Source organism: Papaver somniferum, chromosome 10 (assembly GCF_003573695.1).
Source record: "Papaver somniferum cultivar HN1 chromosome 10, ASM357369v1, whole genome shotgun sequence".
Taxonomy (NCBI): domain Eukaryota; kingdom Viridiplantae; phylum Streptophyta; class Magnoliopsida; order Ranunculales; family Papaveraceae; genus Papaver; species Papaver somniferum.
Genome location: NC_039367.1, coordinates 119,577,219 through 119,591,049, shown reverse-complemented (window position 1 = coordinate 119,591,049; position 13,831 = coordinate 119,577,219). Strand labels below are relative to the sequence as shown.

Genomic DNA, 13,831 nt, shown 5'->3' with positions numbered 1-13,831 from the left:
TCTATGAAATTCTCGCTCACTCGGCATTTTCGCGAGCTATTTTCCAACTGAGTGGGGACTGCATCCGTCTGATGCTAGAGTTCGCTAACCGTGGTGCTGGTAAAGGATCTCTGTACTCCAAAGAACTTAGGGATCCTAAATTCGCAGACCTGGAGATAATTGTTGAGAAATACACAGTAGCGAGTTTCTTTGAGAACTATGAACTGATCTCCATGAAGAAAGAGAATACTCGCTGGGGTATTCGCTTAAAAAGGAAAGATAACATTGATGAAGCTTAAATTCTCATGCAAGACATTGACTGGCATTCTGGTAAGAACACAACTCCTCGCTAATCCAAAGATGATAAATGGTGCGTTTTTCCTTTAATGCTAAAAGGACCTTACATTGTTGGGTCAAATGTTCTTCCTGCGAATCTCGCTGCTTATCAACCTTGGGTTTTCTCTTGGCCCGAGAAGGAGAAAGAGGTATGTTTCTTTCAATTTAGCTCACTTTATATTTCTTTATTTGTCTTTATTCTTTTGTTCGCTGACTCTTGCGATATTCTGCAGATCTAAAAACTGAAAGATAGTTATAATAGGACTGGGAAAGCTAGTACCCTGTTAGCTCTTCGCCCATGAACAGATGAGGTAAGAAATATTATCTTATGATTTTAAACAATATAATGTTGCCTATATTTCTTATTTCTATCTGTTGTGTGAAGATTATTGCTGAAATAGAAGAGTCTGCCAATGTTGCGAAGATTGGTGATAAAGGCAAAGGTGCTCTTCGCAGGAAAAAACCAACTGCTCCTCCTTCAAAGAAAAGAAAAGTTCGTTCTTCCTCTCCTTCAAATATTCCTTCTCATGAAAACTCCGAGAATGATGAGGATGATGAGGATAATGATGACCATGCTGCAAATGAAGATTCTCTATCTGAATCTTCTATGTCTAAGCTCTCTGGCCTCTTTTCTGATTCTTTGCAAGGAATGAGAGATAGTCAATTTTCTAACACCTGTAAAGCTCTCGCTACAATTTGTGATGTTCCTTTGCTGGATGGTGATAGTTCTCTTCGCGGAGTTTCTAGATTAGTGACTCCCGATTTCTTGCATTCTCTCAATAGTCTGGTATGCTTTTATCCTTTTATTTTTTCATCATTGTAATTTAAAATCTCTTTCTATTTTAATACTTTTTATATTTTCTCGCAGGCTGGAAAAGCTTCTTTCGCTGTTGCCTCAGATTTAGAGAGGAGCTGTGAAAATATTAGAAAGAAGAATCTTCAATCTCGCACAAAGAATGAGGAATTGGAAACTGAAGTCAAATGTCTTCGCGAGAAAAACAGGCAAATAGAAATTGATTCTTCTTCATATAAGAATAAAATCTTTAGTCTTCAGCAAGCTAATAATCAGCTCTATGGTATGTTTCTTTTCTCCTTTCCTTTCATTTATTCATCTTGTTTTTTTTATCTTATTTAATTGATCCTTTTTGCAGACATTTATGGTCTTTCTGATGAAGCTACCCTTCTTCGTTCATTTCCTAATGCCTTGGATAATGATACTATTCTTGAGCGTCTTAATAAATCTTTAAATAGTTTCTCAAATGATAAAATTTCATCTCTTTCCTTGAATGAACTAAGATCCAAATTTCGCCTCTTAGAAATTGACCATAGATCTAGTTTAGGCTTAGCCAACCGATTTAAGCGTCTCTTTCTTAATTCTAAAGAGAAAATCAATGAGCTGAGAACCAAAATTAGCAGTCTCATAGATGATAAGGATCGCATCTCTGATCAATGTGCTAGGGCTTTGGCGAAATTCCAAGAGGCTCTTCTTGAAGTTCAACTTGAACGAGATGAAGCTAACCGCAAGAATACCGAGATCTGTGATAGAGAAACCCAAATTCGTTCTTGTCTTCTTATAAGTAATGAGGATGAATTTGCTTGGGCTGCGAAAATCTTAGATGATGCCAGAAAAGATTTAGGTGTAAACGTTAGTCTCCAAGTTGAGCATACAGCCTTGATTAGAGATATGATTTCTGACAGAGAAGGTTATTAACTGTTCTCCAATACTAATCTTTTGTTTCTTATGAATTTTCATCAAGTTATTAATTGATTGCCTTTTGCTCGCAGATTCCGAAAGTAGATATCGCAAAAGGATTGAGGAACTTGAAGCTGAAAAAGTGGAACTCGCAAAGAATCTTTCTTCTCGCAACGACAAGTATTCTAGATTAAAAAATCAAATCAAGATCACTGTTGCGAATTTTAAGAATGATGCTATGCATTTTCGCAATCAAACTATTCAAATGGTTTGTGATGACCATAGTATTCCTCATTCTGATTATCCTTGTCTCTTAGAGGAGATCCCGCAGAACATTCCCAGTCTGATTATTTCTGATAGCGAAGCTGATGATGAAGAATCTGATAGTGATGAAGGTTCTGATGGTGATGAAGGTGCTGATGCAGACGAAGAAGGGGACAAGTCTGATGAAGATGATGAAGGATCAACTAAGAAGTAGTTTTTGTTTCTTTCTTCAATCTTCTGTAATACTTGTACATTTATTCCTCTTTTCTGTATATTTGCAAATTCTTTTGGTTTTCCATATTCTTTAATATATGAGTTTCTTTTGTTTTGACCTGCATTCATTAAAACAATTCTTCCTTGCAATATGGTTAATCAATATAATCATTAATTTTTGCGTAAATCTATCATGTGGAGACAAATAACATTTTCTAATTTCATTTATTCCCATACTTGCCTCTGTTATTTGTATCCAAATGAGAGACTTTGCAAATCTTTCATGTTTTGTGCCTCAACTTCGCAGTTGTTTATTTATAATTTCGCAATCTTATGCGAAGTGAATTTCGATTCTTTTCAAAATCTCATTCATGTGTGGTCTTATTTTTCCTTCCTAATTAAAGGTCTTATTATGCCACCTCTTGTCATTGCGACAAAATCGCAGGACGTTCTTGTACTTTCACGCAAAAACCCATTGATCTTGCCTTAAATTTTTCTTTTGTATTATGGCCTCTTCAGGAATGTTGCGACAATATAACAGGCCTAAATATTCTTGCGAAAATAAAGCCCCATGACATTTCCGTCTTGCGACGAAATCGCAGGACGTCTTCACACTTTCATGCGAAAACCCATTGATCTCGTCTTATCTTTTTCTTTTGTATTATTGCCTCTTCAGGATTGTTGCACAAATATGACAAGCCTTAATACCCTTGCGAGTAAAAAGCCTCATGACATTTGCGTCTTAAGACACTTATCAGCTCCCTAATGGAGGGTGTCGCCCTTATCTTCCCCCTGGTTGCCCATTCAAGGAGGCGTACTTCTACCATACAAGGTTAGCTCCTCTCATCCAGTCTTAACAACAAACAGTTGTTTTCGCAGCCTCTTATTCCTTTTACCTATAGGGCTTATGGTTACGAGACTGCACCCTAAGTGGGGTTTTCTTCGGGCCGAGTGCAGTATAAGTCAAGACTTGTCAAGAATGGCAAGGTACGCTTCAAACGCCCCTGACACTCTTGACTCAACCGTGTACCTCGGCGCCTTGATCAGATTCTGCACTCCTTGGGAGAATCATTATTACCTTAGTCGCCCAACCTAAGTCATATGCTTAAGCTGAGAATCCAAGGTTCCTCTCCCGGATGGGCTTTATTGACCCCAAATCTCCATGACTCAGGTTCCGGTGGCGGTGTAGCCTTTCCCCGAGCCATGTAACAGGTACCCCCTTATATGACGTACTTTAGGTCTTACATTTTCCTCTTGCGAAATTGTATTCGCGAACTAGGGTGTACACCATAAAGGTTCACCCCTTTCTCTTTTATCATTGTTCTCTGATTGCTTTTTGTAGAATTCATTATCTCTGCGAGATTCTTGCACATTATCATATTGTATTTGCATTTCGCAATCTCAATTTTGTCATTCAATAAAATGTAATTTTGAGAATTTTATTTATTGCGAGAGTGTCGCAACAAATCAATCATTCATACATTACCTTTGTTATCCTCTGCTTCTTTGTTATTTTATGTTACTGTTTCCTTGGTAGTGGTATGTTCATCATTTTTTATTCTGAGCTAGCATTAGTTTCGCAACATCTCTTCTTCTTTTCTTTCGATTGCATCCACCATCAACCTCTCACTTCTTTGTGTCTCTTTGATTTTGTGTCGCCAATTTTCCTTCTTGTTTGCTCTTCCTTCGCAAGATTCTATCTCAGTTTCGTAACACCTCTTTCCTTCAACCCAATCTCCCTTTATGATTCCTACACCGCTGGGGTGAGGGAATTTGATGCACTGGTGGAAAGTTGAAGCTACACCTAGAATCCTATGTAGCCAAGGTCGACCAATTAATGCATTGTAGGGTGATTCTACATCAACGACATAGAATAGGATTTCAGAAGATATTCCCTTCAATGGAATTCGCATAGTAATCTCCCCTTTAGGATTGTTGGCAGTACCATTAAAACCATATATCTTATATGTTGATGGTATAAGATCATTATCTCTTCCTCCCATAGTTTTATAAGTATGATAAAATAAGATGTTCACAGAGCTTCCAGTATCGATTAGAATCCTATTAATTGTCCATGAATCTTCAGTTTCATCATCCTCATCTTCTTTCGGTTTTGGGTTAATTTCTAACTTTACTACCAATGGATTATCATGTACCTCTTCACCTTCGGGAATCTCTTCTGCGGTAAAAGAAATAACCTGTTTTTGCCATTCCTTTAGCGGCGAGATTTTCCCAATATTCATAATTTCTCTTCCATCGTTATCTCTTGCGAACACTCTACTCAAAACATTGTCATGAAAATATTTGATTGTCTTGTATGAATGTACGATAGAGTGACAGAATAGATTCTTTGCTTTTGCACCAACTTCTATGAAGAATGTTTTCTTCTTTTTCATCGTGTTTGCTTTGTGATGTTCTGGTGGTGGTGGCAATGGTTGAGATTGTGGGGGCCCTACCAAAAAGTGGTTTAGTTTTCCTTGATCTATCATTCTAAAAATAATTCTTTTTACATTTCTGCAATCATTTGTAGTATGTCCATGAAAATGATGATAAGAACAAAACTCATGACTTCTGTGGTTTGGAGGTGGTTCCGTTCCCATGTTCCATGGTGTTGGTATATTCTCCATCAAAATTATAGCTTCCCATATTTTCTCCACACTTGCGTTTAGAGGTGGCATCTTGATTTCTTCCCATACTACCTTGTGACCTCTTTGTCCTCTATTATAATTTTGTCTTTGACCTCCATAAGTTTCTTGTGGATGATCGATTCTTTGAATCTTGTTACTTCCACCACGATTGTAGAAATTTCTTTCTCCTTCATACTCCTCTTGATCTCGGCTTCCCATAGCCACCAGTTTCTGTTGATTATTACTTGTCATCTTTTCTTGTTGTACTTGCGAAGTATTCGCCACTTTGTTTATTAGCTTGGGTAATAAGCTTGCATTCTCTGTTTGTGAACTGGTATTCGCAACTGGGTATGATTCCATTTCACTTTGCCTTTCCTCTAGAGCAATATATTCTTCTTGAAGTTCTCGCAATTCAGTCATTGTGATCGTATTCTTGACTCTGAAAATCTGGATATACAATAGGTTGGTTGCAAACATAGCATTGATAAATGATAAGATAAGATATCTCTCATCTATACGGCCTGCCATTTCGCTACAATAGTCCTCCATCTTTCAGTACGGTGCTTCAAACTTTCGCCAATCCTTTGTTTTAATCCAAACACGTCTTCAATACCAGGTCGCGAAGAATTATTAATTATATATGCCCCCAGGAATGTAGTCTGCAAATGATTGAAGGATGTTATTGTATTCTTTGGTAGACCTTCGAACCATTTTAACGCTTCCCCTGTTAAGCTGGATGCGAAATACTTGCATAATACGGCATCATGATTTTCCCATTGCAGCATACACCTCACATAAGATTTAATGTGTTGAATTGCACAAGTTGTTCCATCAAAAATGTTGGTTAATGCGGGCAAATTGCATTTCAGAGGTATTCTTCCTAGTTGTACTTCCCTTGTAAATGGAGTTTTCGCAGCTTCTTCTATAGCTTCATCCAACTGTCTTTTGCCTACTTCTCCTCTATTATTTAGCATTCCACTCATTTCTTCTAACTCTTTCAAGATTTGTTTATTTACACCTGAATTTTGATCCATTTGTCTTTTTAATTTCGCCTCCCTTCTTCTGCGTTCATGTCTTTCTTCTCTCGCGAAATTTTGCATTTCTTCTTCATTATCCTCATCTCGTCTTCTTCTGCGAGTCTCTTCTTCATCTCTATCTTGAATTCGCATATAATGATGTCTCTCATTTTCCCCTTCATGATTTTTTTCATTTCTTATTAATTCCATTCGTTGTCTTTCAGCCATCCTCTGTATTCTATTATACTCTTCATTGATATTACCGTTATTTCGATTTTGTGCTCGTCTTCTTTCTCGGTTGTCGTGATTGTTCTGGCGAATTGTTTCCTGAAGCTCTTGTTCTTCTATTTCCACTCTCAATCTTTCACGTTCGCAAGTTAAACGTTCTTGTTCAGCATAACGTCTTTCAATTTCTTCTTCAATCGTTTGTTGATTTCTTTGAGTTTCTCTTTCATGTAAAATTCTCATTCCTTCCTCTTGATTTCCTTCACCATCTTGATCATTTTGTCCCTGACGTTGTCCATTCTCATGATTTCTACCATTTTTCCTATCATCAAAAGTTTCATTTTGTGGGACGTAACGATCATCAGTTCTTTCTCCATTTTCGCGATATTCTTCATTAGGATTTGATATTCCTTCTTGAATATTGTTTCCAGCATTAATTGTGGGTGAGTTTCGCCTCATTTCTCTTCTAGTCGATCTGGAATATGATTTTGTAATACTTCTTGATCTTCCACTCTGTAGTCTCATATTTTCCATCCTCAATTCGTGATTTTTCCTTGTTAAATTCGCACGTTCTTCTGCCTCAACTTTTCTTTCTTCGTGTATTCTTCGTCTCAACGTTTCTAACGTTCCAATTTCCTCATCTCCATGAATTATTCCTTCATCTGCTTCTTGATTTCTCTCTACCTGTTTATGATTCCTGGTTTGTTGCTCTTCTTCTACTTCTTCTGATGAATTTGATTGCCAAGTGTGTATACTCACCCTATCATAATCTGTGTTCCTTCTTTGTATTAGTGTTTGTTGATCTGGTGGTTGAATTCGATTTTCTCCATTATTTCTCATTCTAGTTGATTATCCCATTTCACTTTTTTCCTTCCAGCAATTCTCTTACTTCTTCTAACAGTAGTTGGTTGTTCTGATATATTTCTTCTTCTTCTAGCCATCTCTTCAATATTAATGAATTGCAAGAGATTATGTAAAATTCTTAATCAATCACTCCAAATCTTCACAAATCTCAATATTAATCTTCAATTTTTTCTAGAATAATCTTTAATCTTTCCATGTTTCTAGCGCCATTATGTAGTTGCAGGAAATCCTACACTACACCCCTCACAAGATTTCATTAATATTTAACTCATTTTAGATGAACAATCTTAATTTTATTGATGAATCTTTGAACAATCTTACAAGAAAAGATAAAGGAATCAAGAACCACCACTACTCTAGATTTTCTCTCTCCTATTTACTTGTTTCTCAATTAGAAAAAGATCTCCCCCTTTCCTTTATAACTGAATGACTATTTATAGGAAAATACATAGTGGATGACAGCTAATATATCCTTTATTTTCGGATATGGTTTGCGACGTTCTCGCAACCTCACAAATATTAATCTCGCAAACTCTCTAAATTTCGCAGGACTCTCACATCTTTCTCATGATTCTAGCTAACGTCATTTATTATATCATTTCTGAAATTGTTCTGCGACACTGTTGTGTTGTGTTGTTGTTAATTTCGCTGAGGCATTATTGTTGCGAGACTCTGATCCTACAGTAACAACACATACATTTTAAGACGAACAATCTAATTATACTGGATTTTTAAACTTTTCTATTCTCATGAGTTTCTTTATCATCATCTTCAAGAATATCATTTAATCCTAACTTCAAACAAACTCTTGATTTTCTTGCCTTTAAGATGATCTCCATGTGCATCTGGTATGTTAATAAACCAACCTGCATATTCACTTGATTAGGAACCAACCTTGCCGTCATCATTGATACAGAACTCGAATTTTACATGAGCACCTCTAATTGTAATGGCATGTGTATATTTATTTGTGCAAAAATGTAGTTATTGAAGCGTTTCTTAGATGTACAAACTTTCATTATCATTGATTGATTATTTCAGACCGACGAGTTGTGCAGTATACTTTTTTTTTCTATAAGTCATTTGACAGAAAAGGGCATAGTTTAAAGGTGGATAAACAACTATAAGCTCGGCTTTTATTACTGAAGTCTGAAATTCCGATACCATGACCTTGTAAATTAAGCTGAGTCCCGACACCCCAATGCAACATTTGAATTTCAGGATTATTCACGTTTGGGTTTTAGTGGTCCAAAACCCAACCGTAAAAACATCACAGTTGGTTTCCTAAATACTAAACCCAACCGTAAAACGACTTTTTTTCCCCTAATCCAAGATTATTTATGGCTACATTTCAGCTAAGTCGAAGCCAACCGTAGGATAATTACGGTTGTTTATTTATTAAACCAAACCGTAAAAGGATGATATTTTAGGTTTTGACTTAGTCTAAATCTGAAATTTATGGTTGGAAGTGCATAAAACCCAACCGTAACACATTCAGAAATAAATTTGTTGGGGTGTTGGTGATCGATTGGGATGTGATGTTGCCGGTTGGGGTCACATTCAGAACTAAATTTGTTGGGGTGTTGGTGATCGATTGGGATGTTGCCGGTTGGGGTCACTGTGTTCTTTATTAACCTTATTCTTCTTCCCCATCTTTAACATAGATTTTAATGGAAAATTATAAGTTAATTGAAGACGATGAGAAGTTTCAGTTGAAGACGAAGAAAAAGAAGGAAACGATTTTTTTTCTATAGTTGATAAGATGGATAGGAAGAGGAAAAGAAGTTGATTTGAATTAGGTTAGACTTTTGTTTAGTTTTAGGTTTTCTTTCTATCAAGGGTAATTTAGACATTTACAATTAGCTTAAGATATCCCCTAACCAACTTCTTAGCCATTACCAATCCATGTGAAGCCCCTCTATTGGAATGTGACGCCCCAATAATAGCCTTCTCGTTTAAAATGGAACATGCATGAATTAGATGTCTCCAATGAACCATGGAACTATGTAAAACAAATAAAGTATGATTACTACACTCGCTTCAAATGATGTTCGGATTTTTACCTAAACACTTTTTCACTCCGTTCATGGCTTTAAGAACTTATAAGTCTTTTTTTTTTCTTTTAGTACGTATTATCTCGTGGATGGTCTACCAAGAAACTTTACCAAATGTAAAGCAAAAAACACCTGAACGTACCAGCCTACCAGGTCCATTGCCTTGACTGCCATTTGAACTCCAATTCGGGCAGCATCCGTAAATGTTACATGATGTACCTCCAGTACTGGATGATGTGTGTGATACAAGAAGGTGGAGGTCGACACATGATGGTTGTTACATAGTTAAGTTTTTGTATTCACGTCAAATTTCTGGTAGCGCTCTTATTTTATTTCCTCGTTCCCACTCATGAATGCTGAAGGGTTAGCTGACTCTTTTATGGTTCAAATTGATGATTTGTGCAGTCCTGAAACTTCAATCTCATCAACACCTATTTATCCTCCTGGTTTTGAACCCTCCATGAATTGTCAGTCAGATGATGCAAGTTCTAGTAACACTGTAGAATCCCAACATCATATAATACCCAAGAGAATGAAATCTGAATGCAAAAGACTTGGAGTGGTGGCAAAAGATCTGGATACTTCTCAACCTAGAGCAAGAAGAGAAGCTAAATCAAGGGAAGCCAATGTTAATCAATGAGTCTGAAAATACTCACTTGGAATGTCAGGGGTATAAACTCTACTGATAGAAGAATGGTGGTGAAGAAATTGCTTAATCTCATAAGATCTCCAATAATCATCTTGCAAGAAACAAAAATGATCAATTGTACTCTCTTTGACATAAAGCAAATTTGTGGTTATCAAAATTTGGGTTGGTCTTCCATCAATCTTTTGGGAGTTCTGGTGGTATGATCACTCTTTGGGACAAGGATTTTGTGGATGTCACCGATTCTCTTGTGGGAGATTATACCATGTCTATCTCTTGTATCAATAAAGCTGACAATTTTAAATGGGTCCTCACAAATGTTTATGGTCCTAACAAGCCTACTGAGAGAGATGATTTCTGGATGGAGTTAGATAATGCTTCAAGACTCTGGGACCTGCCATGGTGTCTTGGAGGTGACTTTAATGTCATTCTGAAGTGTGATGAAAAAAAGGGTTGTACCAAAATCACTAAAAGCATGAGAGATTTTGCTAACTTCATCTACACTCATGATCTTATTGATCTTCCCATGAAAGTTTCTAGGTACACTTGGTCTAATGGCCAGTCTAATCTTGTCATGTCTAGATTAGATAGATTCCTTCTTTCCCCCTCTTTTGAAGCTCACTATCCTTTTGCCTCCCAACTTGCTAAAGATGAACCTACCTCAGATCATATCCCTCTTCTCCTAGACATTTCAGATTCTTCTTGGGGTTCTAGTCCATTTAGGTTTGAAGTTATGTGGTTTTTGGAGAATGGTTTCATTAAATTATTAGAGGATTGGTGGCAATCTTTCTGTTTTGCAGGTACAGCTAGCACTGTTCTTTGGCTAAAGTTGAAGGCACTAAAAGAGAAGCTGCAGATATGGAATAAGGAGGTGTTTGGCATCACCAACTCTAAGCTTAACCTGATTCTTGAGGAAATACAAGACATATATGGTTATGCAGAAGATAACATCTTAACTGAAAACATGGTGAATGAGAAGATTAAGTTGAAGAAAAATTTGAAAAAGTTACTAAGATGAAAGAAATTTCTTGGAAGATCAAATCAAATACACAATGGATTCAAGAGGGGTACAAGAACACTTCTTTCTTTATTAGTCAAGCTTCTGCAAAAAGAGAGCTAACAGAATTAGACAACTTTATATCAATGGTGTATTAACTGAAGATAGAGCCAAGCTTAAGGATCATATTGTGGATTATTATGCAAATCTATTCAGATAAGAGGAGATTATCAGACCTGAATTAGAAGATATTGAGTTTAAGAAAATCAATCAAGTTGAATCTGACATTTTAGAAGAAAACTTCACAGAAGATGAAGTTCTTAATGCTATCAAGGAACTTGGCCATGACAAAGCTCCTAGTCCAGATGGTTTTCCAATTATGTTCTTCCTAAAGTGTTGGAGTTTCATCAAACAAGACATCATGGATACCATTGCCGATTTCTGCTTAACTGGTAATATTGATCCTAAACATAATTCAACTTTTATTACTTTAGTTCCAAAGAAAGATCATATTGAAACTATAAAATATTGTAGACCCATTTGTTTATTAACTAGTGTCTACAAAATCATTGCTAAAGTGCTTACTTCAAGACTGAAATTTGTTATGGATAAACTGATATCTCCAGTTCAATGTGCTTACATTGAGGAAAGACATATAATTGATGGTACCCTAATTGCTAATGAGTTAGTTGACTCTAGACTCAGATCAAAAAAAGCTGGCATTGTTTGCAAAATAGATCTTGAGAAAGATCTTGATAGGGTAAATTGGAAATACCTTGAGTTTGTGCTAAGTAAGATGGGCTTTGGTAGAAAATGGTGTAATTGTCTTAAGTTTTGTTATTCAACTTCTTCATTCTCAGTTCTTATCAATGGAAGTGCTTTTGGATACTTTAAAAGTTCAAGAGGAGTTAGATAAGGTTGTCCCATATCTCCACTCTTGTTTAATATAGCTATGGAAGGGTTCTCTAGATACATGGATAGGGCTGCTAATTTGAGCTTGTTCAGTGGATTTTCTGTCTTTCCTTCAAGCATTGTTGTGAATCACCTTCACTATGCAGATGACATAATTTTTCATTGATCATAACAAGGAAGAGCTCCACAACCTTTTCTCTGCTCTTCATTGTTTTGAATACATTGCAGGTCTTAAAGTTAACAATTCAAAAACAAGACTTGCTGCCATTGGGGATGTTCCTGAACTTCATACATGGGCTGCTGAATTAGGGTGTGCTACTGATTCTTTGCCATTCATATATCTGGGTATGCCACTAGGTGCCAAAGCAAATTCTAAACATATCTGGGATCCTATTATTGAGAAGTTTTAAGCTAGACTTTCTACTTGGAGAAGATGTAACCTTTCAAAAGGTGGTAAGCTTACTTTACTCAAATGTATCTTATCTTCTCTGCCAATTTATTACTTATCCTTGTTCAAAGCACCAGCTTCTGTGCTTAAAATTCTCAGTAAGAAAATGAGAAATTTCTTGTGGGAGCATGATTCTGGATCAAAGATTTCACATCTAGTGCTATGGGATTTGGTTTTAGCACCTATTTCTAGAGGTGGTCTAGGTGTGTGTAACCTTAAATTCATGAATCTTGCTATGTTAGCAAAATAGTGCTGGAGGTTTGGAGTTGAAAGGAGCAGATTATGGCACAAAATCATCACTGACAAATATGGCAACGACTTTTCAGTTTGGATTCCTAACAAGGTTAGCACTCCACTTGGTGTTTCTTGTTGGAGAGCAATTGCTGGCAATAATGTTTTAATTGCTACAAACTCAAGTCTTATTATTCACTCTGGCCAGCAAATATCTTTCTGGAATGATCTTTGGATTGGAAATACTTCTTTGTCAGGTGCTTTCCCACTTCTATACAAAATCTGCAGAAACAAACGTGCAACGCTAGCTGACATGATTACTATTGAAAGTAGCTGGAAGTTTGATTTTAAAAGGTGTATGACTGATATTGAAGCACTGGAGTTTACTTCTCTTCTTGTTCTAATTGGAGATTCTCCTCTTGTGTTAGATGCTTTACCAGACACAAGAAGATGGTCTCTCAACACTACAGGTATTTTTAGTGTGAAGTCTCTTTATTCTAAAATGATTGAAGCTAAGGGTGTAGATAACTTTCCGGCTCAGTTTATTTGGAAGTCTGAAATTCCTCCTAAAGTAAAGTTTCTAGTATGGTGTTTGGTGCATGGTAAACTTAATACAATTGATAATCTTAATCACAAAGGAATGACACTCTACAGCTCTTGCATTTTATGTGGGAATTATGAAGAATCTCAAGAACATCTTTTTATCCATTGTAAAGTTACTAGGAAGTTATGGCAGTCTTTATCTCCAAGAGACTGGGCATGGGTTTTTCCGAATTCTTTCTTGTCATTAGCAAATGGCTGGGATAATAATCATTTCTCAAACAACGGTAAATTCATTATGGGTTTGATTCCTGCTGCGATTGTCTGGGTTGTTTTCCGTGAGAGGAATTGCAGAATCTTTGAAGAGAAGTATATAAGACTGATATGGATATGATCATTGAAGCTAAGTCTCTGGTTCTTAGTTGGGCGGCAGCTGCTGGTAGAAGAGTTCATCTGAACCATACTAGTTCTCTCCTGAACACTTGGGAAGCAATTTTTATGTAATTTTTCTCTTTTGTTGTTTCACTTTGCTACTTCTGGTAGCTTGTCTATACATTCTTCTCTCTAATAGAATCTTCTCTTTTGATAAAAAAAAAAACTTAATCTCTCCAAAAGTCAATTTCTTTTACGTGGATTGTTGTGTATGGAAGAATAAAATTATACTTATTATTGATAGGCTCTTGAGCAGGGGGCATATATTTATTACATTGTGAGATCGCTAGAAGGTTGTGGCAGAGTCACCCAAAAGGAAGGTTGGTCTTAGGTTTTTCCCAGGTCTACAAGCGA

The 13,831-nt window shown here is 36.4% G+C and overlaps 2 protein-coding genes across 2 annotated transcripts; both read left to right on the top strand.

The window, feature by feature from the left end:
* Positions 1-10,182: 10,182 nt before the first annotated feature.
* Positions 10,183-10,935, top strand: LOC113316149. Its single transcript, XM_026564370.1, has one exon. It carries the CDS (start codon positions 10,183-10,185, stop codon positions 10,933-10,935), a length of 753 nt encoding a protein of 250 aa, XP_026420155.1.
* A 400-nt stretch (positions 10,936-11,335) lies between these two features.
* On the top strand, positions 11,336-13,439 carry LOC113316148. Its single transcript, XM_026564369.1, has 5 exons — positions 11,336-11,674; positions 11,775-11,853; positions 12,055-12,171; positions 12,346-12,477; positions 12,601-13,439. Exons 1-5 carry the CDS (start codon positions 11,336-11,338, stop codon positions 13,437-13,439), a joined length of 1,506 nt encoding a protein of 501 aa, XP_026420154.1.
* The last annotated feature ends 392 nt before the right edge of the window (positions 13,440-13,831 follow it).

Bases quoted from the DNA above. Each gene is read 5' to 3' on its own strand.
- LOC113316149 (XM_026564370.1), top strand. From the start codon at position 10,183: ATGTCTATCTCTTGTATCAATAAAGCTGACAATTTTAAATGGGTCCTC.
- LOC113316148 (XM_026564369.1), top strand. From the start codon at position 11,336: ATGGATACCATTGCCGATTTCTGCTTAACTGGTAATATTGATCCTAAA. The intron at 11,675-11,774 runs GTAAATTGGAAA...CTTCATTCTCAG, and splicing joins TTGAGAAAGATCTTGATAGG to TTCTTATCAATGGAAGTGCT. The intron at 12,478-12,600 runs GTGTGTGTAACC...ACGACTTTTCAG, and splicing joins TATTTCTAGAGGTGGTCTAG to TTTGGATTCCTAACAAGGTT.